The sequence below is a fragment of the Labrus bergylta genome, chromosome 1 (assembly GCF_963930695.1).
Source record: "Labrus bergylta chromosome 1, fLabBer1.1, whole genome shotgun sequence".
NCBI classification, from domain to species: Eukaryota; Metazoa; Chordata; class Actinopteri; order Labriformes; family Labridae; genus Labrus; species Labrus bergylta.
The window spans coordinates 32,496,970-32,521,615 of NC_089195.1; the positions used below are offsets into that span (position 1 = coordinate 32,496,970).

Here is a 24,646-nt window from a genome sequence, read left to right on the forward strand (position 1 = left end):
ATCTTGCACAGGTTGCAAGGCCAAGAAGAGCTTTCCTCGTGTATTAAGACAGATGTTTGTTTTCTAAATTTAAAAGAATACAAATATTATGAACCAATAATAATTCTGTTAAGGCAGCATGAGGCTAAATTAGTTATGTAGCTGACTGTGGGTTTAACAGGAAGATCTTCCAGAGGCCTCTCCCCACCCACTGTGTGTTGATGATGGAAGAAGACCAATAAATCCAAACGATAAGAAACTGCAGTGTTATGTAGGCGCTCAACTTCCCGTGTTGACAAAAGGTCACTTCCCCTGAGTCAGAGGCAGTCAGTTGTTTCCTGATTAAAGACAGCTGAGCTCAAACAAGCGCTGTCAGGAGATTCATGAGATCAGTGCAACAAACACACGCACATCTTGACTTTATAGTCACATCTTATTAAAGGATGACAAATAAATTGTTAAATAAATTGAATTATTTTACGGCAGCTTGAAAAGAATCTTTGTCGTTTTTTTCACTCACATCTGGTTAAAAGGTTTTGTGTTGCAAGCTCAAACACTTAAAGACAATAACATTAAGAAGAGTCAACAAATGTTTTTAGATATGGTTTTTTAGTGGCCAAAAGAGTTATTGCTCTATCCTGGAAAGATGTCTCGAGGCCAAGGGTAGGCAGGTGGATCTCTGAACTAACTACAACTCTGCCCTTAGAAACAAGTTACAATTACAATCAGGGGTTAACTGTCACTTTTCCAAAACATCTGGGGTCCTTTCATCCGTCATCGAGAGGACAGATCTGTCACAGAATGGAGACATATAAGTACTGGTAGTCCTTGGCTCAATTCTGTCACAGGTCTGACATCCTCAGTAGTTTTCATTTTAATTATAGGGTTTAGTTGAACTGTAGAAATGTTCCCAAATTCTTTATTACAAAGTATTTTATTTTCTGTAATTAATCTTTTTGTTGTTTGTTATTTGTTCTTATTTCTGTCCTATGGTGAAGTTGTGACTTCATTTTTAGATATTATCTTTGTGTATGTATGCTGAAAGGTAAAATAATAAAACACTTAAAGGTGCACTATGGAGATTTGGTAGAGAAATTTTAAAGTTGGAGAAGTGAAACAATTCTATACTTTATTTTATTATCTAAATACACAACATTTATTCAAAGGAACAAATGGGTCCTGTGAACGCTGTTTGGAGCTATAAAGCTACCAGGAGAGTTACGGTGTCACTGTAGCGGGCCCCCCCATCATACCTTCTCACGTATTATTTTATCTTCATGAAGTGTTACGGGGACCAAATTTTCCTCTAAGGACAGTTTGTGTATAGAGTTATTAACATATACCACAGAATCTGTACATTTGTCCAACTTAAACATTTCTCTAACAAAACTCCATAATGCACCTTTAAAGGAGACATATTGTGAAAAATCCTCTTCTGCAGTGTTTTTGAACATATATTTGGGTAACCTGAGTGTCTACTGACCCACACAATGTGAAATAAACCCATCCAGTCCTTTGTTTGTGGTCTGCATAAGTCTTACAACACCGAGAAAAATACTCTGTTTCAAATGTGCTCTCCTTGTGATGTCACAGTGGGATTCTGGTAAAAAAAAAAAATCCCCTCCCCTCCCCTGATATCTCCACCCATGGACTCCAACCCCAGACTAGAACAAAACTTTTGCTCAGGTCCTCCATTTTTATTCTCTCTACAGAGGAGTGATGTCTACTGGGAAAACTCAGGGGGGGGGTCATTACATTTAAAGAGACAAACACACCAAAACGGAGCGTTCTGAGAGAGCTGGTTTATACAGGGTCACAAACCTCCTCTGGTGCTTGATTCATGTTATATTTTGACCAAAGCACAGCACAGATGTTTCATTTAGACCACAGGGGACTGTTTGAAAAGGTGGAGAAGGTGGATATGTCCTCTTTAAGATGTTTTTAATGTTATTATATGAATTCCCCTGTGATCAATTAAGAATATCTATCAACGTTTTACATACTAGACTTCATCATAGTTACTGATGTATACTCCTCAGAGTATCTGTAAGACAAAAACACGGGACGTGTTAAAAAAAACTCAATTTATTCCAATATTACATTTTCATTACAACAGATGTGGATTTAAAATGCAGGTTTACTAGACAACAATAACAAAGCTCAGTCTAAATGAAAACCTTGTTGACAGAAGTATAAAAACAAACACAAGGACCAAGGAGTTTTCTCCAAAGCTTCCAGAAAAAGAAAAAGAAACTTTTCATTTCTTCTGCACATTAGAGTCACTGCACGGCTCAGACATGGTAACGTATAAATGACATTGTGATCGAATCCATCTACACCAAACTGTGTCGCTGCGTTTAAGCTTTCTGTCAAAGTAATCCGCTGGATGATATCAACACTGGTCATGAGCATTTGAAGAGTGGGCTTAACAAATGATCAGGGGAGGAAGAGGGGGGGGGAGGTAGGGGTGTCCATAAGAAAGAGTCTTTAAAGAGAAGAGCCCCCGGTTTGCTGTTGGAACACATCGATCGTATCTTCATCCTCCATTTCTAGCTGTAAGAGCAAACAAGTTCAAACGTTAGTTCAGAGTCTGATCGAGTTAGTTTGTTGGTATTCTCATAACTCATTAGAGCTGGATATTATCCACAACCTCACAATTCAATTTGATATTGATCAATATGCTTCGATATCAATTTAATAATACACACAGATGACAGGAATACCCAGATAACTCATCACATAACCTGATATTTGTTAAATAATTGTGTGGGCAGTTTGTATTGGAACAAACTGATTCAAAAATGTATTTTATTGTTTGCATTATTCTTTAATAAACAAAGAATAGAACATGAAAGTACAGTTTGATCTACAGTGCACATTTATGTCTGAGCTGAATTTGCAGCAGAATCGTAATAAACATAACAGTGCTGTGATGGCATGGACAAAAACTAGATGTAAAGTGTTCAATTGTGCCTGACCTGAATTCACAGCACCCCCAGTGGAGAGGGGCGACATTACAATGGAAAAAAAAAATCTATCTCAGGGTTTCCCTGAATCGACATCAAATTGGAAAAATAACCAACCCTGTAACTAATTCCCATTATTTCAGAAGTTAGTTCAACAAAGAGCCGAGGCTTACCTCACCTGACTTTTTATAAAGCAAGACAATAAAGATTATATCAAGAAAAAAACAGACTGACTTCATGTGACAGATACCGTTTACTGTAAGGACAATAAAGAAAAGCTCTTAAAGTGGTTAGAAGAGGAAGAAGTACAAAAATGTCTGAACCTTTTGACTCCCAACATAAAGGCAGGTAATCCTTTTTATGTCAAACTTGAGGGTTGTGACGAGGCAGCCCAGCTGTGACCCTGGACTTTGGTCTGTTTATACCTGCTCTTTTATAAAGTCTGTGCTTCACTGTGACAAAACAAAAACATCACAAATACTGGACGAGCAGAGACAGGGTTAAAGATTAGCTTCACAGCTGCTGCACAGAGTGGATTGTGTTTATACAGCAACGCTTGTATTTCTACAACCTCACTGCCTACTGATGACAGATTTTAAAATGTGAAAAGAGTGATTGTAAGGTGTTAGTGACTACTGAAAAGCTTTTCAATGTTGCTATTCATTTACTAAATGGCACTGCACGCTGCATTACTCAGTTGACCTTTCTTTTTTGGTAACAGCTCGACTGATTTTTAATGATGTTGATATTGTTCTTTTATGTCTTATTTTCACCGACTTTAAAGTTTGATTATACTCTTGATGTGGTCCCTGTGTGTTGTCTTCTTGTGTGCTTATGCGGCAAAACAACTTCTTTCTTTTTTTTTAAAGTCTGGGTAAGGAACATCAGAAACCAGTCAGGGTCAGCTAAATTCTAAATGTCAGACAACCACAAAATTGTCAAAGTAAATTCCCCAAAAATACATGAATGGACAACACTTGGCCCCATGTAGAGGACGAGTGTTTGAGAGCGTCACTGGGAAAAAAGAGCGCAGTGAATCAATCAATCATTAAGACTTTAGTATGTCATCACGACAGGTATCCAACAATCTTACTCTGACATTCTTGTGTTTCTAGCTACTTAGCTTCATCTTGAGAAAGGCTGCAAGTTCACTGCACTGGTAGAGGATTTGAAGGTAGTAAACAGGCCAGCTATTCAATTATTTCACTCAGTCTGGATGAAGAGATTAGACCTGCTGATACAGGCCTGCAACAGGAACCAGGTTTCTTTTATGTTGGTCAAATCATGGGATTTACTGTTCTGACTGATCAAAAAGAGGAGGGTTTTGTAGATAAACACGTTTGAACTTGGAGATTAGATATGTGCTTGTTTGCATATTTTGAAAACCTGAGGTGAAGAACGAGGCTGAGCTACACGTACAGAGAGTCACCAGCAGGGCTGTGTGGAGGTGAAGGCCTGTCCAAGTTTCATTATGTCAGACATTTCTGTTCCTTAAACAAAATGCTGATTGGATTCTTTTGACCCTTTTTGCTGACTTAACTTTAGGTTGATTGGCTGTTGAAGTCGGTGATATACTACAGGTTGTAAATTAGCCACTTTCACTTTATGGCAAGCTGAGTTGTAGTCATAGAAAATAGCTACAGCTACTGTATGTGTCACTGACAAATTTCCACCACTGCTCATTTTTCTCTGTAACATACTGCACCATGTTGTATACTGACAAAAAGAAAGTCTTACCTGTGAAGGTGTGTCTGTTTCATTGATGGGCTGACCGTCAAAGCGAAACCGTATTTGCCTCATTGCCAGCCCCTAGGTGACAAATGAAGAAAAAAATCATTACATTGTATCCTGATGACCTAAGCATGAAGGAGCTCGACTAGGAAACACACTGCCTAAGGTTGGCTTCAGACCAGACCATTGTTACATCTCATTTCCTTTTAGCTCCCTGTTGACATGAAAACCGGATCTGTCAACAGAATGTCCCTGAAGATATTGCTTTATTGTAAAAAAAAAATAAATATCAAAATACATTCAATGACTTGAGTAAACACACAAGAAGTAGGGGCCTGTTTCATAAAAAGGCCCTGACACACCAAGCAGACGGCAAAGAACTAGTGGTAACGAAGGCCGCCTGTGGTATCAGCTCACATCTTGGCTAAAAAGTTGCACTAGAACACACCGCAAAGACTACAGCCGACGGCTAACCACCACGTACGATCTGCACGAGTGAGAGGAAATAACTCTCCATGCCAGCAGACGGCGGTAGCTCTTTATGATACCAGAAGACAATTTTCACCCCGCTGTCGGTCACCACTCGTATTATAGGTCGCCTACTAATGGAGAATAATGTCTGATTAAAAGTTGAAAAAGGCGCTGCCGTTGTCTACTTTTAGTAGAAAAAGACAAGAAGAGGAGGAGGAGACAAATAAGGAGAAACCACTAATGGGTGAAAGCATGGATACTACAGCGACATGCTCAAGGGGCTTTAATGAACCGCTGGGTGCGTTCGAATTGTCCCTCCTATCTCCTTTCACCATCCACTTGACCTTAACCCCCGGAAGCATTTAAGTGGCGGCCATGATAAGAGCTGTTTGAATTCTCTAAAAGCTAAGGAAAGGTGGGTCACTGCTTCCTTTATAACCTCCTTTAGGATACACCGGACCATCCTTTGCGAAAGGAGATGAGATATGACGGCCCACAATTCCTTGCGGCCGTAACATTTAAAGCGAGTCGCACATCCGACTGTTCATGAACATTAACGATGATCGCAAAGTGACACAGATCATGTAAGGGATAAAAGATAAGAGACATTTTTATCCAGATGATGTTTTTTTCAACATATTACATTCTCTTAAGAATGCTGTGCAGTTGTACATTTGTATGCTTAAAACATTATGTGTAGGTTATATCTTACATAAATGTAACAATTAATTTCATCCAATCATATTTATGTTGATGTTGATTTCTGAGTGGACAGGAAGCTGATGGTTTCACTTCTGTTACTGGTGGTCTATATTAATTTATTTCAATCCCAACCTCGTGGTAATTAGGATTATTTCACCGGTAAGAAGGCACAGGGGAAAGTTTTTTAGATGTGTGTTTTGTAGTCCATTTTCTGAACATTGTAGTTTCAACACGGCAGACCCACGTCATTAACCTCTGCCAGCCCGTCGCATTTAATGACGTGGCCTAGTGGAAAATGCGGTCGGATTGTCAGAGCAACGAGATCGCCTTTCCGTAAGTCCTTTATGAATTCACCTAACATCTTTCCTTAACCTCATGACGTTTTCCCCGGGGTTAAGGTAAAGTGGATAGTGAAAGGAGACAGGAGGGACAATTCGAACGCACCCTTTGTCAAGAGCTGGAGAGAAATGAAAACCTGCCAACAGCCAATCAGAGAGATCCCTCTCACCGACGGTCCAACTAGGATCGACGGCCGATAATCTCAACGGCCGATAATCTCCTCGGCGTGTCAGGGCCTTTTACGCCTCTACACTCCGGCCTCTCAGCTGATTCCCCCTCCGTCGACACAACCTGACGATGTCATCCTCACCTGCCGTTCACAGTACGCCTTCATCAGTTTGCTGAGCGGCGTGTGCCTCTTGATCTTGAACTGCACGACGGAGCCGTCCTGCCCCGCCACCTTCAGGTTGATGTGCTCGTTGTTCTCCGTCTTCACTCCCTCCTGCAGGGAAGAGAAGGCGGCAGGAAGGTGAGATGAGTGAGGAGACAATGTGAGGAGACAATGTGAGGAGACATCCAGACTTTGTGAAGCATTTAGTAGTTAGTTAAAAACCTTTTTCTGAGGATCAAAAACAGTCAAAAGATAAGACATTAGACTGAGTTCACACATGACTTTTAGTTTATAATACTTACATCTAAAGCTTGTATTGCTGTTTACTCAGCTAACACAACATTTGTTTGATTTAAGAAGATTCAATGAACTGGAGAGGTTACTCAGTTAGCCTTTTAGCTGCAGCAAATGCTAACGGCCTGTTGCCTACAATGCACAGCAGGTAAGGATTTAAATTAAAAGTAGCCCACATTAACACTCCTAGTTTGTGCCCAACATGTTATGGACTTGCTCTTGATGTAAAAACATGCACAGTGTTGTATTAGAGCCTCTAACTATGAACTTTGAGTGAAAAAGCAGCATTTGGTCCTCTTGTAGCTGCGCTAACTTATATTAGCTTCGTGCTAACATTTTGAACACTTGTCATCATTTAATAATCGTTTGTCACTATTTGCAACTCATATATGAATGCTACTAACAGCGGCAGTTCAGAGGTGTTTATTAAATGTATAAACAAAAACACCAGGATGATTAATTTCTGCCAGATTAGCCGCGTTAGCTTATTATGCTAACGTTAGCTTATTATGCTAACCTCTCCGCTAAGCTATCTTAAAAGCTAACACTTTATCTCTGCTTTAATCTTCTCTGAGATCGTGCTGTCGTCCGTGAATTGGTCTCACGCGGGACTTAGAGGTTGTTACCTGTACAATAAGGACGTGCAGTTTGGCACACACGGTTTAAAACGCCGGTAAAAGAAACGTTTCCTCACCTTGGGTTTCTCGTCTGCCATGACTGCTGCTGCTGTGTCTGCGCTGAGGCTCTACTGCGGCTGCGCGGACTGGCGCGCCACTTTCTGCGTCGACACGCAGCCGCGCTAAAATACGAAGTTAACCAATGGTTACGTTTCCCTCTTTAGTCTTTAAGCATGCAGGCAGTGGGTGATTCTGTTGGGCCCCTGGGTGTAAATCAAATTGGGGAGGGGGCCTTCCAAGTTCCAACCAGCACACATCACCATCATGTCTGAGTCCCAACGATGAGGCTCCTCTTCCTCTTTTCCCCTCTTCCTCTTTTTCTCTCCTACAGACGGGTCATTCCTCTTTGTTGACTTTCATTGATGATCTTCAGTTGTAGTTGATGTTAGATGGTGGAAGTTCTGGGTTAAGGAGGTTTCCGACTGTCGTTGCAAAGTGTTAAAAAGTTAAAGTTTGTGAGCCCTCAGGGCCCCCCTTACTGGTCTGGGGCCCCAAGCAGCTGCCTGCATTACCTGTTGACAAGCAGCACCTCTGCATGCAGGACTAAAGAAAGGTGAAAAATATACAAAGAAACAACACATCCACAAATGTAGACTTCTACGGAGCCCCTTTACCTTTTGGGACTTCAGGGGCTCCGGGGCGACTCATGAAAATCAAACCACGTTTTTTTATTTCCATTAACAATCTTGTACTCGTGTTTAATTGTGTGTAATTTTTCTCTGATTTGTCTTCAGATGTTCGAAAAAAAATTAGAGCAAATTTTAACACAAATAGATACATCTCCATTTTTTATTGTTCGAACCATGCAAAGAAACATGAGTTTAAAAATACGCAATAACAAGTTCATAGAACAATCTCAGACAAATAAATACTTTATTAAGAAATATATAGAGAATCTCCCCTTTACAGCACTAATAAACCCAGAAAGACAAAAGAAAGAGTCAGCTTTTTGACATGTTTTCGACTGTGAATATTTTCTCTCAAGATTTACAATTCTTGTATTTTCCACATGTTGCACTATGAATCTCTCATGAGTTAACGATAACGTGACCCAGTGAAAACTGCCTACTTCAAAGCCATATATGACATTTAATGAACCTATGCCTTACAATATGCCTCTCTGTCTGCTGAGGTTAATTGTCAGTATATGTAAGCTCATCTTCATATACAGAACGTATTCCTTGATGGATGTGGTGACTGAAAACAAAAGGGGTTATTATTACAGGAACGTATCTGCTGGTTTATCTGGTAAAATAACCTGTACTGTACATAAACAATTAAAAAATCTCCCCACAACCTGACATATAACTCGTCTTAGCTCAACACTTCTTTCATTATGTAACAGAAAAATGACCTTTTTAAAACTCTAAAGCATCTTCGACAAACACAACTGATCAGTGCTCGTCTTATTGCAATACTGAACGTGTCCCTCCGTCATAAAGAGCCTTAAAAAAGAGATACCTTACAGGACATTAACAAATCTGACAACCTTCTCCCACAAAAAAGCTAAATAAATAACACACTTATGATAATAAATATGTAAGGTAAATACTGAAAACACAGCGGCTGGAGCTGAATAAGAACCTAGAAGTCTTTAAAGTACTCAGTAGTAAGTGTCGGACAAACTGGAGGAACAAAAGTGAGAGTAGCTGATTCCTGATGAGACAATCTTTAAGTGCTGTTCTTCTTCAGTGTGATAACGTAAAGAAACAAAGTCAGCACCACGTCATGTTGAACAGAGTTTAGACCTCTTAGTTCTCATGATTCACAGCTTTTCAATCACCTTTACATTTTGTGTTTGCAGCTTTTTTTTCTTTTTTTAAAGGAGATCTATTATGTTGATCCATATTTAAATACAAACATATAATGTTAGGATTCTGGATTTCTGCCGACGTACAACGCTACGTTCCATTCATCTCAGAGCTGGGAATGACGAGACGCCCGTGCAAGTCGGACAAGCAGCACGGACTCCTCCAGAAATACCTTTGTTTTGTTAGCTAACACCAGACGATAACCACACACTAAAACTTGCTCGATACCATCGGTGTGATTGATTTAATTATACAAAAAGACGACTAAGCTGCTAACAGTTACAGCTTAAACATCCCCGTTGATGCACGTAGCAGCCATGTTGGATTTGAACTCTAGGCTACTGAAGAGTCTCCGAGTCAGAATTTCAACTTCAGGAGACGTTTCAGACCGGCGACTCGGAAATTTCCGACTTCCGAGATCAAATGGAGCGCAGCATAAGAGCAAAGTTGAAGGATGAGCTCAACAGCTCACTCAAACTTCCCTGTGACTGCTTCAAACAAATCTGGCCAACTGGAGGAGAGTGTGCATGTTGGGGGGCGGGGCTCTTAAAGAGACAGTAGCTTAAATGAACCGTTTCAGGACAGAGGCTGAAATGAAGGGTTTTACTGACGCCAGTATCAGATAAATAAGGAGTTTTTTTGAGCTACACATTTTGCAGCGCCACTCAATGTGTCACAGACCGACATCATGAATGATAAAAGTGAGTTTAATAGATCTCCTTTAAGTCAAGTCAAGTGCAATATTTCTCTGATCAGTTTGGACATACTTAAAGGGACAGATGTAAATATTCACACTCATATAGGAAACAAATCGCTTGAATAATAGAAAAAAACTCATAATAAGAATTTAGCCGAATTAGCATAACTGATGATTTCTTCTGCAAAGCCGTCATCCCCACTCAACCTCAACCTGCTCCACAATTACTACCCCTGTTGGATGTCCGGGGCCCTCTCAGGCATAAAAAACTCCTTCAGGGTCCATTAAAGTTTACGCAACATTCTTCAAAATATTCCCTAAAAGCTTTCCAACCCCCCCCCCCCCCCCCTTTTGTGTCAAGCTCAGAGATGCTCTGACAACATAAGTGGATGAAGAAGTCTTGGGAGTCTTAAGAGACGGGGGGGCTATAGGGTCCCCCATGTGTCAGCAGGCGGGAACTCGTTCACTTCTCCCACCTCTGTGTGCGGCTGCTCGCCCAGCGTGAATGTCAGTTTGTATCTCATCCGAACCTTTTCCTGGAAAAAACACAAAACACACGCTCAGCTTGGTTTGCTTTCATAAGCCCGCTGCAACAAATAAGATTACATGTTTTATCAGTGATTATTCAATCGTAAAAGCTCACTGGTTGGTAAAACAGAAAGTGAAAGAGGGGCAACACAGTCCTAAACTGTGACCTCAAACAAAGAGAAAATCAAAGTCCATGTTACACAACCTAATGAATTCAAAAATGAACTCCACGCTGAGCTCTACCTTCAGAGGATTGGCGAGCAGTATGACCTGAGTGATGGCTGCCGGAGGAAGAATTGGGTTAAAGGGAACCAGCTCTGTTCCCGAGGGCGGCTGCAGCTTCACTTTCATCGTCTGCAGAATCAGAAGAAGAAACAGACATCCCCGTCATGAGCCAAAATAAACACGTTTAAATACTCAACATGTGGCTTCATATGCAGCACCAGTGGGCCTCATTCACCAGGGAGTGACTCGGGGACGCCACAGATAACTGTCAGACATATGCCATGGCTTGTTATTATTCAGCATTCAGACAACTTTTGGGTACATTTATTCTCAAAGATAAGGTTTTGTAAACTGTCTTTAACACTTAGATAACTGTTTCCAATGAGCTTAGTTTATATTCATCATCTTACATTTGGACTAAATGTTTTATAATCTCAGTAAGAGTTCATTACATGTGTAATCATGTCATTATATAAATGTCATTTAGTCGTATAATAAAGGTACAACATGGAGGAATAAATGGTAAGAGTGTGAGTGCTCTTGAGTGTTTGTAAGATTTTCTTCTTTGCAAAGAAAAAAGAAGAAGAAGAAGAAACTTTGTGACGGTCTGAAACTTCTTAAAAGCTTTCAACACGATGAGCTGGTGAACGAGGCTCAGTGTAAGCAGAGAGAGGGGCGCAGCAGGGTTTACCTTGGGCACTGCAGCCTGCAGAACAACGTTCCTGACGGGCAGAGGGGCCGTGTTCAGCATGGACGCCACCATCACCAGAACATCGGGTCTCTCCGGCGGAGTGTTTGTGGTGAAGTGCAGAAGGACCCGCACCCCGTTTTTGTCGTACGCCGTCACGGGACACACTTGACCTTAAATCCAACACACAACAAGGAAAGTACAAAGTGTTTATTAATAACAGAGATCAGCAGGATCCTTATCGCACACAGTAATCAATATGAGGTCATTTATGATTTATGAATGTATGATCAAATTAGTACCAAGAGCAGGTGTCTGCTCAACCTCTGCCTTGCAGTTTGTCACGTTCACCACTAGGGGGCGGTGATGTCTTACAAACAGATTAACAACCACAGAGCAGCTTCAAATCAGGAAACAGAAACGGTTATTTTCAGACACGAGTGGTGAAACTACCAACATTCAGACATAAACATCCTGCGCTGAGAGAGATGAGTTACATCAGAGTTTGTCTCGCTTCAGGGCATCAAGGTTGGAAGATGAGTCAACTCTTTTCTTCATTTCAGACTGTTGTTGCTACATTGACGGCCGATTATTAGACTGATGCTCATGACATTTTGCAGCCTCGGACAGCCTTCTTTGAAAAGCCTTCTTCAGTGTTTCCCCTGGGTGTATCTGTTAGGAGAAGGGGTCTGAGTGTGAGAGTATCTGAGGCGTGCCACAAAAGTTAAATCACTCAAATCAGGGATCTTCAGGGGGGCATCATCACCACCATAAGGGTCTAAACTCCTCTGTCCTATCCTGCTGTCGGCCTCACTACCCCTCTGAGTGCATGAAGTCATCATCCAGAACTCCGCTGCTTGTCTCCTCACACACTCCCGCACCAGAGACCACATCACCCTCGTTCTTCCATGACCTCCACTGTCTCCCCGTCCCCCAGCGTATCAACTTCAAGCTCCTCATCCTCACTTACAAAGCCCTCCACAACCTGGCTCCCCCCCCTCCCCCCCCACCTGTCTGAACTCCTCCACTGACACTTAAAACTCACCTCTTCATCACTGCCTACAACCACTAACTCCCCCCCTCCCCCCTCCATTACTTCTTCGTTGTACTGTCCTCGTCGTTTTTTGTTTTGTTTTATGTTTTTGTCAAAGCGTCTTTGAGTTTTTAGAAAAGCGCTTTATAAAACCAATGTATTATTATTATTATTATTATTTTCTTAAATGATTGTTCACTCTTAATGAAGTCTCTCCGGATTGAAATGGATTTTTTAGAACTCATCATTATCTTGAAAATGTCACGTGAAATGTTTGAAATGCTTTGTGTGGCTGTGTGAAGCACTTTGAATTGCCTGCTGATTGAAAGGTGCTATAGAAAGGAACATGCCTTACCTCAAAGCGTCCCTGGGTCCCTTGAAAGGCGCTGTAGAAATTATTATACTATTATTTTATTATAAGAAAAGGAAACAGTTAAGAGTCCCAGACAAACTTCATATCCTGGCGCTGCGATTGAGACAAACCATCAAGGAGACGTGTGAATCGGAGGGATCAGGGCTGGGTCTTTGGATTTAAATAGATTTTCATTTATATATCTTTTAATCGGCTGTATTACCTTTCAAATCTATCCATTCAAATCGGAGTTTCTTTCATATTTCTGTGCTGCGAGCAGGCTGTCACATCGGCTTCAGGCTCCGCTCGCTTCTCAGATATTGAATCGAGTCGATTCAGGCGACATGTGTTGGTACTCAGCCCTAAGTGTGACTGTGTCAAAGAGGAAAACTCGTCCTCTGTAGGAACACGTGAGCAGATTGAATGTTAGGGGAAACACTGGACGCTAAAACTTGGATTTAAATCCCAGAGAAATCGGACACAATGTGATGTCCTTGTAGCTCAGAACACGTCAACAATAAATCATGAAAAGCAACATACTGTCTCAAACACAGAATGTGCACAAATTAGAAATCAGACCGTCTCTGTTGTGTGACTCACTCGGCTTGATGGCATCGAGAGGGACACAGACGTTGGCGAGGGAGGCGTCCTGCTCCCTGCTCGGGCTGGGCAGGCTCAGAGGGAGGACGGGGGACAGAGAGCGTAACAGAGGGCTGTCATCCGCCTGGTGACTGAAGGGGCGGAGACCACCGGACCCGTCGTGCATCCCTCCTAGGAGCAGCGAGGAGGACGTGGTGGAGGAGGGGACGCCCGGGTTAGAAGACAGGTCGGCTGGGGCGTGCGGCTCCTTACTCTCGACCAGCAAGCTGCCAACGTCCAACGCGTCGGGCGTGCCGTGTAGATGATCACAGAACAAGCTGCAGGACACCAGAATTAAAGTTATTCTCTTACAATAACTGTCATATGAGAGTCCGACTCTTTTGCTTTGTCCATCATTTCTGATCCCCCCCCCCCCCATCCTACAGGGAAAGTCTCCCACTGTGAGGGGCGCATGAGTGAACAGGCAAGTCAGGAAAAGTTTTAGGGCCAGCCTGTCCTAAAAAAAAAAAATGTCATCAATGCTCGACTGTGTCAAAAAAGTCAACTATGTGAAGTTGGAACATCATTAGCTTCATCATTAACTTCATCATTAGCTTCTATGTTAAAAAGAAGCTTCTCTTCCTGTGGTCACGCAGCAGATAGGCCAACACATTTAAAAAGCTCGGACACAATCTTGGCATGTTGATCAATCTGGGGTAATGGAACGTTAAGGACATTTAAAAATGAGAAAATCATTCATTAAATCTTTTTAGCCTCGGCTCTGAGGGACATTGCTTAGTAACAGCACAACACAATTTTTCTCCAAGTGTCAGCGTGACCCCCGGATCACTTCAAATCAAAGGTTAAGGATATTTTTTTGACACAATCTGTGGTTGGTGAAGATGTAGTTGACATGCACTTGAATTTTTTTTTTTTGTGGGGAAAGACTGTTAAGAATCTGAGTGGGAAGAAGCGCCTTGACTCTTGAGTGTTTCATCACACACAAATCAGAGCAAGAAAAGAACGGAAACGAAATGAAGGCTGTGCAGCATTTAGAAGCTTCTTTGTTTTTAATTGAAAAGCTACGGCTCACACTCGAGTTTCGAAATGCGACCTGATTTTAAGAATCACAGAAAGAACGTTAACAGATATTCTTCTCCATAATCTCGGGCATGCACACAGACACACTACAAGCTGTGAAGATCACGGCTCATCACAGACTACAGGAGATTATCATGCCCGGCGGAGGAACGTACCCCCTCCTGACCTCACACACGACTTCCTCCAGACACTTTCATGACGTAATTGTCAAGATTTGAAATCCTAAATGTTAAAACAGGTTTGATATAAATCAGTCGGATCTCCGAGCAGATCAGGAACGTTAAGATTGGATCTCTATATGACTCACACTACAAGATAATCTGGGAGGATAATCGGTTCCGAGCAGCCTAGAGTCAGGAAAACCCCCCCTCCCCCCCCCCCCGGGATTGTCAGGACGGGGGAATCAGACCCTCAAATCGTCCCCGATCATCCTGCAGTCTTTAGATCCACCATCAGAGAAGTTATGCAGGAGAGATGCGAGGATGAAGTTGTACTTTTACATTTGTTTTTACTCACTTTTTAGGACTGCCCAGATCCAGTAAGGCGAGGTCTTGCAGGTTGTGGCTGAGAGAATTCGCAAGCGAGTGGGACCCTCCAGCTGAATCGGAGAGCCGGCGAGAGGCCGCGGGGTCGGCCGAGGAAGCAGGCGAGACCGTTGCGGCGGCCTGAGGAAGAGGAGCGGGGAGCGCCGTGATGGAGACTGCAGCAGGGGGGGGCTGAGGGAATATATGTCCCAATGTTGTCGAGAAAGATGCCGAAGAAACCGGAGGCGTGGAGAAGATGTCGACAGGGTGACTGAGGTCGGAGGACACGGCTGAGCAAGCGGCTGCTGAAAGAGCGTCTGGAAAAAGTGAAGACGGGGAGAACGCGGGAACCAAAGACGAGGTGGTGTCAAAAAGATCCAAATCGTGTCCTAAGTCCTGGAGAAACATGGTAACAACAAAACACTGCTTTTACCACTCAGATCATACTGACATTAGTTTGAATTATTGTAGTTAGTCTACCTGTAAGGAGGCTAGATTGTTGTTCAGGTTTATATTGGTTGTTTTACTTGGAACCGGAGCGGCTTCATTGAGACCTGTTAAGAGAACAGAAATGAGTCGTATTCCCAGCTAACAGGATATTCTCAAACAAACGTTAATGTCTGGTGTTTGTAGAAGAAATGCACGTCACCTAAAGAGAGCAGCTCCTCGTCCAGGAGAGAGAGAGCTGCAGAAGGTGCACCGGGGCAGGAGGCGTGAGGGTCAGCAGAGCCACACAGCAGGTCAGCAGGGATAGAGAGGGAGGATACCGGGGGCCGCAGCAGCTCTGGTGGAGAGTCGCTCTGGTTGTCCAAACCCACCAAGTCTATCAGGATCTCCGACTGGTTTGTACGACCGCCGCCTGCAGGATGAAGAGAAACATGTAATGTGTGAATGAAATAATAAAGGTACCGCACTATCTGATCAGACATTAAGGAAACATGCTATGTTGAAGTGCTGGCTTCTCTGACAACAATGCAGCAGCCAGTATGTCCTCCTTCTAACTTTAGATTCTGCTCCTGAATGCTCTGGATTTGTATGGACCAGAGAAGGTAGGCGGTTTTAAGGCACTCCCCCACACGGCCGTTTTGGACGCCCCTCAGTTTGTCAGATATGAGAGCAGTTATCAGGTCAACAGGTGTTGCAGTGATGGAAGCGGAGCAAGAGAAGTGGTTCAGATAGAAGTGATTGTACCCGACCTAAAAAGCCTCTGCATGTTTCTAATAAGCTCCACGAGCAGAAACGTGCTCAAACTAGGATCAATATTGGAGATGCTTTTGAAAAATGGAGAGAGGTTAGAACACAGAAAGGTTTACAGACCCATGCAGAGCTGGATAAACACTGAAGCTTCAGAGTCCACCACATGGTGACCTGAGTGAGCATCGACTCTAAAGAGGAGGGGGGAGGGGGAGACAGCTCTCTACAATTTTTAGAATTTAGAGTCCAGTACCTGTTTTAAACACTAGGTGTCAGAGTTACATATTGCTCCTTTATAGATCAGCGGGAGCTTTTCTGTTAAGAAAAGTTTACAGCAGCCATGCAGATGATTGTTTCTGTTGGGTGTGTGTGTGTGTGTGTGTGTGTGTGTGTGTGTGTGTGTGTGTGTGTGTGTGTGTTTGGAGTCTCAAGAGTATGTTCATTTCGATAATAAATGTCCTTATTCCCAGCTGCTCGACACAATCAGAGCGACGATGCTTACAATTCTAATTACCAAAAGTATAATTTAGTGAGGGGGGGGGGGAAGATTTATTTTGCATTTATTTTTATTTTGTATCATATTTCCAAACACAATCTTCAACCTGTCAGTATGTTTTTATCGGCGCCTGTTGTCTCTGATTAAGTTGTGATTCACAACAACAGACGCTGTCTTGTAAAACACGTCTTCTAAACTGTTTTGCCAAATGTCACGAGGTAATATTCACCCGGTGTGACGGATGATTGAGTGCGCTGTGTTCCCTCAGTCTCTCCGTTGACCGTCTGTCGCTCCACAATCTTCTTATACGAGTTCATGACGTGGGAAAGGTCATCGCTGGCCTGCAGGATGTCTCCTGAGGAGGGCATTTTTTAAAAAGGTTACACCGGGGTGAGGTCTATGTAGACTCTTTAAACATAAACAACAACAATAACTCCCGACATGGTCCGGGATTTATTCAGTAAGCAGCCTGACATATTTGATCAGTCAGTTGGTCGTTCGGGTGTAAAACCATCAGCATCAGTCTTCTGTAAATCAGGACTCAACTTTTTCACACACACATTAGGATTGAATGAAAACTATCGTTATTGCACATTTACCACTGTCATCACTGTTTTTGCAAACTTACATCTCTTACATCTAGCAAGTATTTTTACATTCAGCTGACAAGCCTGAATAAATTTTTCATTTTTTTTAAACCAGTAGGAATGTTAAGTTAAATCCTTCATGTATAAATCTCTTCCTTTTCTTATGTTTTATATTCTAAGTGCTTATTTATGTATCTATTCTTATATTGTTTTATTTGCTTTGATAACCTGCTGCTGTAACAATTTACCAGTTTGGGATCAATAAAGTAATTCTATATTCTAAAACGTCTTCAGCAGGGATGAATTGATAACTCACGATACAATATAAAATCAATACAAATATGGACTATGTAAATCTATGAGTCAAAAAACATAAACGTGCAATTCTATTTTTTAACCAGTAGAGGGAGCCGTCTGCTTTTGGCTACTCTTGCTTGAAGTCGAAGTCTCTGAAGCAGAGAGGGTGAAGAAGTGAGGTGAGCGCTGAACAGACAAGAAAAACAACCAGTGTGCAAATATTGCAAGAGTCTGATGAACAGCACATACTGTATACCAGGGGTGGGCAACTGCCGGCCCGGGGGCCACATGCGGCCCCCATCAACCCTCAACGTGGCCCTCAGATCAATTTTTACATATCAATTAATTAGAAACATGAAGAAAACATGATGAAATCTGCCATGAAATCATGAAAACCAGAAATATGTCCATGATAATATTTCATCACTGGTATGTGTTGAGTTTAATTTGAGACATAATTGATTGTAATTGTTTCTGGAAACTACTATTTGGCCCTCTGGCAGTGAGAATTAAATGAATGTGACCCTTGCTGTGACCGAAGTTGCCCCATCCCTGACATATACAGTAGCTCCGCCCACATGATAGCGAGTGCACGTATAACAGCGCTACGTTGAGAAGCTCAGGACGCAGATTACAAAATCCCCCTCGCCCCATATGAGCAAGAGCTACAGAGATTGAGGGCGCTCTCATACTAGGTAAAGTTGTCCCGTACCGCGCTGAAGCATCCCCCATCCCCCCCCCCGCTGGCCTGCAGTCACACTGCTCCAGGACTAACCGGGCCTGAGCACGGTGACGTCTTGTACATGACGTCGTAATACAACACGTGCACGCATGGCTTTACGTGATCATGAAGCGTGCTCCATTTACAAGACAGGTGGACTAAAACGCGAGGTCGAGGCCGCATCTGCACATCAGAGAACACAGAGAACATGACATCTACTTTGTCAGATACAACCAGAACACTCAGAGATTTCTCGATAATGGAAGGCGGGGATCGATTGTACTTCATGTGCATGAGCAACTGCTCCGAGGCACACCTCGTCCATCCGTGTCAGGGCCAAGGTAAGGTCACCATGCTTGAGCACTAAGTCAAACAAACTTTGGGGTCAAGCATGCCTGGGTGCGGTACGGATTGCCTAGTGTGAGTGCGCCCTGATACGTGCATTGGTGTTTAAAGGATTTGGGATGATGATGATGATGAACACCTTAGAGAAGAAGTGATGACCCAATAACCACGAAAGACGTCTTATTGTGAGCTGAGCATATCGTTCCATCCCTCGACCTCAGAGTGAACAAGGCTCAATAAACAGGCGCTCTTACCCAAGCAGCTGTCGTTGTCCTCGGTCTCTGTGGCGAGCTGGAACACAGTTTGCCTCAGCTTGTCACAATCACCGTACAGCTCCTAAAAAACAGCATGACACATGAATATTGAGCGGCTGGAATCGTCTTCAGAAACTGCCAAATCGAAGGAGGTCGTGTGTCTCATACATAGTGATCGTCACTTTACTACAAAGATATTAAATATATATTCAATCATTCCATGAAGTCTGCCTGCCTTAATGTAGCCAATGAATGACTCTGCGCTCCTCTCTCCGTGTCCACAAAGCGTTTAGCAGTAGTCACAGTGTTTTCAGAAAGTTCAACTCGTGCCACAGAAAGAATTGAAATTGTTTCAAAAGGTCACTTTAAGCGGAGAGAGAGCGAAACCTTAATGAGCTCCTTGTCTGCGTCTGTGGAGTCTTCTGGGCTGAAGTGAGCGATCATCTCATTCAGGACCTTCACGCTGTTGTTGACCGCCTCCAGGGTGATTTGTTGCTTCGTACTTCTTTGTGTTCTCACCTCATCCTGAAGATTAGAAGAGGAATTCTATATGATAGTGCTCATACATTTTAATTGTGTCGTCTTTTCTCTTTTAAAAAAAAAATTGTAAATGAATCAAAAGACTCTTTCAGGCCAGTCCCCGAGTAAAATCTGCACGTGGGGAATTCGGTCAGGGGAATTCCCTGCGGGCGAGCAGGAAGCGAGTGCTGACGTTTATATCAAGTAAAGCAAAGAGCGACGTAACAGAGCTATCTTCTTACTCGCCAGTATGTTTCCACCAATTCCCAGTTCTTCCACAATTTCCCATTTTTTCCACAATTTCCCATTTTGGGATCAATAAAGTAATTCTATTCTATTCTTTTTCCCTATTTGTCAGTTGATGCTGCGAATACATGTGCTGCCGACGTAAAGATAAAAAAAACAAAAAAAAAAACGTATCATAGTGTTGGACTCTCGAGCTGTTTTTAAACTAAGCTCAGCCGTCATCCTGTCTTTGTGCATTGATTCTGCGATGGCGTAATATTGGCGTCCCAGTCTGTGACACACTGCGTTTTGGCGTTGTTGATGCTTGGCGCAGCGGGAGCTCCACATACACACACTGTCAGACACACGCACACACACGCACACACACACGCTGTGAGGGACTTCTCAGGATCATTTTATCAGCTGGCCGTCTGGAATCTCTTGAGGAGCGCATGTGTGAAAACAGCTCTGAAGAAAACCAGCACCGCACCTCCTTCACCATGTTCTTGATGAGCCGATTGGCCTCTTGCAGATCTTCGGGCTTTTTGCTCTTCAGCAGCTCGGACAATCTCTGCAGAGAGAGATGAGAGCACACTCAGCGGGTAAAACAGCAACATCTCATTTCCACAGACTAACACAAACACAAGCAGCAAAAGCAGACCCGGCTCCCAGACTCCTGAAGAAACAACAACATCCATAGATCACCTGGAGGTCACCACCGAGTAAACACGAGCGTGACACACACAGCATGTCAGATTAGCAATAAATAAAGCTAAAAATGCTAAATGGGTTAAACATGATATACTCTGTTGTTGAGACATGCTCCACAGAAAAAAGTCCAGAGTAAGATATATAATTTACTTTAAAAGTTTCACTTCTTTTTTTTGATAAGTTAATATGCTCTGTTGTTCTTTTGCTCTCTCTTTTTTATTTTTCCCTTCCTTTTTTCTCACTCTTCTTCTCTGTTGTAGAATGAGCTAAGAGAAATATTTATCCATGCCTCTCTCTCTCTCTCTCTCTCTCTCTCTCTCTCTCTCTCTCTCTCTCTCTCTCTCTCTCTCTCTCTCTCTCTCTCTCTCTCATCTCTCTCTCTCTCTCTCTCTCTCTCTCTCTCTCTCTCTCTCTCTCTCTCTCTCTCTCTCTCTCTCTCTCTCTCTCTCTCTCTGAAAAATATGACAGAATAAAATATCAGCGATGGTGTCATTCAAAGACGTGTCATCAATAAGTACTGAAGTATTGAACTTGAGGAGGAAGGAGAAGGAGCTGAAACATGGAGCCAAACTCTGAGTGGACGACAAGCCACAGACCTGCATTATGGAAATCAGCCTAATTAACATGCCGCACCAGACCCAGTTCAGTCCCATCAAAACGACAGTAACAAAAACAACACATTGTGACTCAAAGGGCAGTTTGAAGCTGAATCATTTTTTTGGCAAAAGTGGGGGGGCGGTGACTTTGTGTCGATAAGAGCTCCAGTCTGTAGCGGGGGAGATAAACGCGATGAATTGATCTTCCTGTCTTACTCTCACCAAGAAGCCGATAAGGCTTTTCTAAGAAATGTCAAACTCTTCCTTTCAGGGTCGTGAAGCCGGCAGGGAGGCTGGGAGCATGATGTGCCAGATCTTTGATACGTTGACTGCAGTGGTACCATGAGTCGCTGCATCTGCATCTTTAACAGATATGAGACAGGAGCGTGAAAGCAGCCAGGTGCAGCTTTTACCTTGCTCTTCTTCTCGTCGTCAAACACGGGGTTCTTGGGTCGAGGAGATGGTGACGGTATCAACGTGGCATCAAGAGGGATCTCTGGGTCCTCTGAAACAATTCCTAATAACGGATGACAAAATTAAAACAGTTAGAAACACAAGTCATAACTGATGGACGACCCCGGGTTCAAATCTGACCTCTCTCTCTCTCTCTCTCTCTCTCTCGTATCTCTCCACAGGAGTCGGGAGTTTTGGTAATGTTGCTCGGAGCCACCGAGGGATCATGAACTGTTCAAAATTCTGTGTGCTCAGTGAGTTTCTGCACACGCCTGCACTCTCACTCTCTCACTCTCACTCTCTTGAGCGCCCGATCTCAATTGAGGCCTAAAATGAATGCATTCATTTTTTAACTCTGATTAATCTCATGCTTTTTCTTTTGTCCCTTCAGGCTCACTGTAGACAGTCGTCCCTGTAGTCACAGTGATGTAAAAGAAGGACACTGCTGCATCTCTGAATGTCTCATTTCACTTTAACAAACTCTCAGACAGCTCAGCTGACGAGTCCAAATATCCACCTCATGACATCACACGTTGACCTCATGACATCACACATTGACCTCATGACATCACACGTTGACCTCATGACATCACACGTTGACCTTCGTTATCGTTCTAAACATAAATGAAATATCTTCATGGTGGAAACCGGGTCTCCATGCCCAACCTTTAAACGGTCTCTGATTGGCTGCTGGCTCACCCTGTGACTTCAGCATCTGATACGCTTCACAGATCTTGGCTTCATCCGGCAGAGACATCGTCCAGCTGTACAACATCTCGATCACTTTGATCTTCACTCCCTCCGACACTTTGTCTCCTAGATACTGAAGAGAAAAACACGCACAGTTTAGATTGACATCAAGCAACATTTGAAAAAAAGAATCCACATGAGAGGTGTGTGGGGGGGGGGTTCTTACCTTGGGTGAAACAACTTTGATTAATTCATTTAAAAACCTAAATTTGCCGACTTCGTTGTGAAACCTTCTCCCACAGTTCTTCATACAAGCCTCCAGAACCTTCCACACAAACACAACATGGAACAATTATCCTCCAACAACAAAAAAACCTGCTTCATGTTAAAATGGAAAACACAAATGGACTTGAACTTGTATATTTCTTTTCTCGTCTTCTGACTACTCAAAGCTCTTATTACACCGCAGCTCACACCTACACATTCACACCCTGATGGTAGAGACTGCATACATACATTCATACACCATCGAAGAAGCAGTGGGAGCAACTTGGGGTTAAGTGTCTTGCTCCCCAGAGCTGGGGATCAAACCTACAACTACTTTGTCCTGTCAGGTGTGTTTTAGTATTCTCCTCTGTTGAGTGGAGTCTTGTAGTTTGTCACTATTATGCGGGACTACAGATGGAGCCTTCTCTCTTCGTGTGTTGCAGGTTCCTGTGATTGGTACCTGGTGCCAGAGCTCCCAGTCTGATCAGAGAGACTGCATGCCCCCCTGTTCCTTCTCACACACACAACCACTCACTTACACTGCTGACATCCACTACTCACCGTTAACGCCTGAATCGCCTCCCATTCCCTGAGGCGACTGAATCTTGTGAGCCAAAAGTCGGACAGATATTTGCGGGCTGAAAAATCGTAAGAGACACAAAAAGCAAAACTCAATGAACACAATCCACACGTTGTCTCAGCTTTTCATAATGGGCTCCCCGTGTTCCAACAACGACGACGAGTGTGTTTATTGAACGAGTGTGACCTGTACCCTTCGAGCTCCTTGTTGATTTGGTCACAGAAGCCCATTATGTACTCCCAGTCTTCCTGCCTGTTGGAGGGGCTGGTGGCTTTGTCTGGAACACAACGAGGAGGAGGTGATGTCTTATGAACACGCAGCCCTGACGGCGTTTATTTAAATTAGACACAAACATTTATGGAGATCAGAGCAACCAGGCAGAGGGAAAAAAACAAAAAAACAAGAAGGAGACATTTCATAAATCTGACAAACATTGAACTCAACACTGGACTAACAAAGCATACAACATACAACACTTCTGTTTTAATGCATGTTGCATTATGAATTCATAGCTGTCAGATTCTTCTCTAATCTAATTTGTTGTTGTTGTTGTTGTTGTTGACATGCAGCCCTGTTTGAACCTGGATAAAGGTAAAGCCTGAAGGTGTTTACATTACATTAGCCGTCTGCAACTCCAGTCAGCAAAAAACACACAAAGTGTAGATAATAATTCAATGTTTGCAACCCTGTAACACACCGACTGTAAGTCCAGGACACAACTACAAACAGAAAAGCTTGTTGTTGTTTTTTATCTGTGGCTAACATCGACTTCCATCATTATCCTGCAGCTCTCCTGTTAGCTCCCTCCTGTCGACACACTGTGAGTTATCGCGAGAAGCTGTTTTAAAACGCGATGTCAACGTTAACGACACCCTCCGCATTTAGTTCAAACCTTAATTTGAACAAAATAGTGTTTAAAAAAAAAAAAGGAGGTTTGAGAGTGGACTTACTAAGCCAGGACTCCAACGACTCCCCATCGTCCGCCATGTTTACACCCGGCCAGGCAAACAACGCGTGACTCCTCCTGCTGCATTCAAAGACCGTCGGAGAAACGGGAGCTCAGCTGCTCTGTTCTGCAATGGCATGTGAAGTATGAATGGAGGGTGAGGCCGGGAGATTTTTTTTTTTACTTTATTGACTTGACATAGAGCTAATTATAGGGATGTCTGCATGGGAATGTCATTACTCTGGTGATGTTTATTGGTTTCCAACATATTTAATTCTTATTAATTTTTATAGCACATTTCAAGCTGTACATTTAAACTAAATGTGCTTTACAGAAGACACAAATAAAACAATACAAACTATCATTAAAAGTGAACAAATAGATTGAAAAGCACATATAAGATCCAAAACACATTTGTAAAAGGACACTGCATCACCCCCTATATACACGTGTGTGTGTGTGTGTGTGTGTGTGTGTGTGTGTGTGTGTGTGTGTGTGTGTGTGGAGATCTCAGAGATGCTTTATGAACCTGGAGGCTCCCTCATATCCTTCGGCTCTTCTCTTTTAGCTGTTCAACTGAGCACTTTCAATCAGGAGAGACTTACTTAAGAATGAACAATTATTTATTTAACAATACAGGAAATAAATGTGCAAAGTCTTTGGGGATTAGACTCCGTCATGACGACTTCATGTACTCGGAGGGGTAATAAGACGACAGCAGGATAGGATGAATGAAA

General features: G+C 42.8%; 2 protein-coding genes across 2 annotated transcripts; both read right to left on the reverse strand.

Moving 5' to 3' along the window:
• Positions 1-2,048: 2,048 nt before the first annotated feature.
• On the reverse strand, positions 2,049-7,665 carry sumo2a (small ubiquitin like modifier 2a). Its single transcript, XM_020658480.3, has 4 exons — positions 7,508-7,665; positions 6,499-6,630; positions 4,683-4,754; positions 2,049-2,532 (listed from the first exon to the last, which is right to left on the reverse strand). Exons 1-4 carry the CDS (start codon positions 7,526-7,528, stop codon positions 2,467-2,469), a joined length of 291 nt encoding a protein of 96 aa, XP_020514136.1. The 5' UTR covers positions 7,529-7,665; the 3' UTR covers positions 2,049-2,466.
• Positions 7,666-8,346: 681 nt separating this feature from the next.
• Positions 8,347-24,043, reverse strand: gga3a (golgi associated, gamma adaptin ear containing, ARF binding protein 3a). Its single transcript, XM_065959390.1, is given in 18 exon segments — positions 8,347-10,534; positions 10,770-10,880; positions 11,443-11,612; positions 13,425-13,741; positions 15,021-15,424; positions 15,509-15,582; positions 15,678-15,887; positions 16,948-17,073; positions 18,923-19,004; positions 19,310-19,447; positions 20,157-20,237; positions 21,387-21,490; positions 22,126-22,249; positions 22,343-22,441; positions 22,945-22,971; positions 22,973-23,021; positions 23,156-23,240; positions 23,914-24,043. Coding segments are annotated over 18 exon segments (2,349 nt in total). The 5' UTR covers positions 23,951-24,043; the 3' UTR covers positions 8,347-10,423.
• Positions 24,044-24,646: the final 603 nt, after the last annotated feature.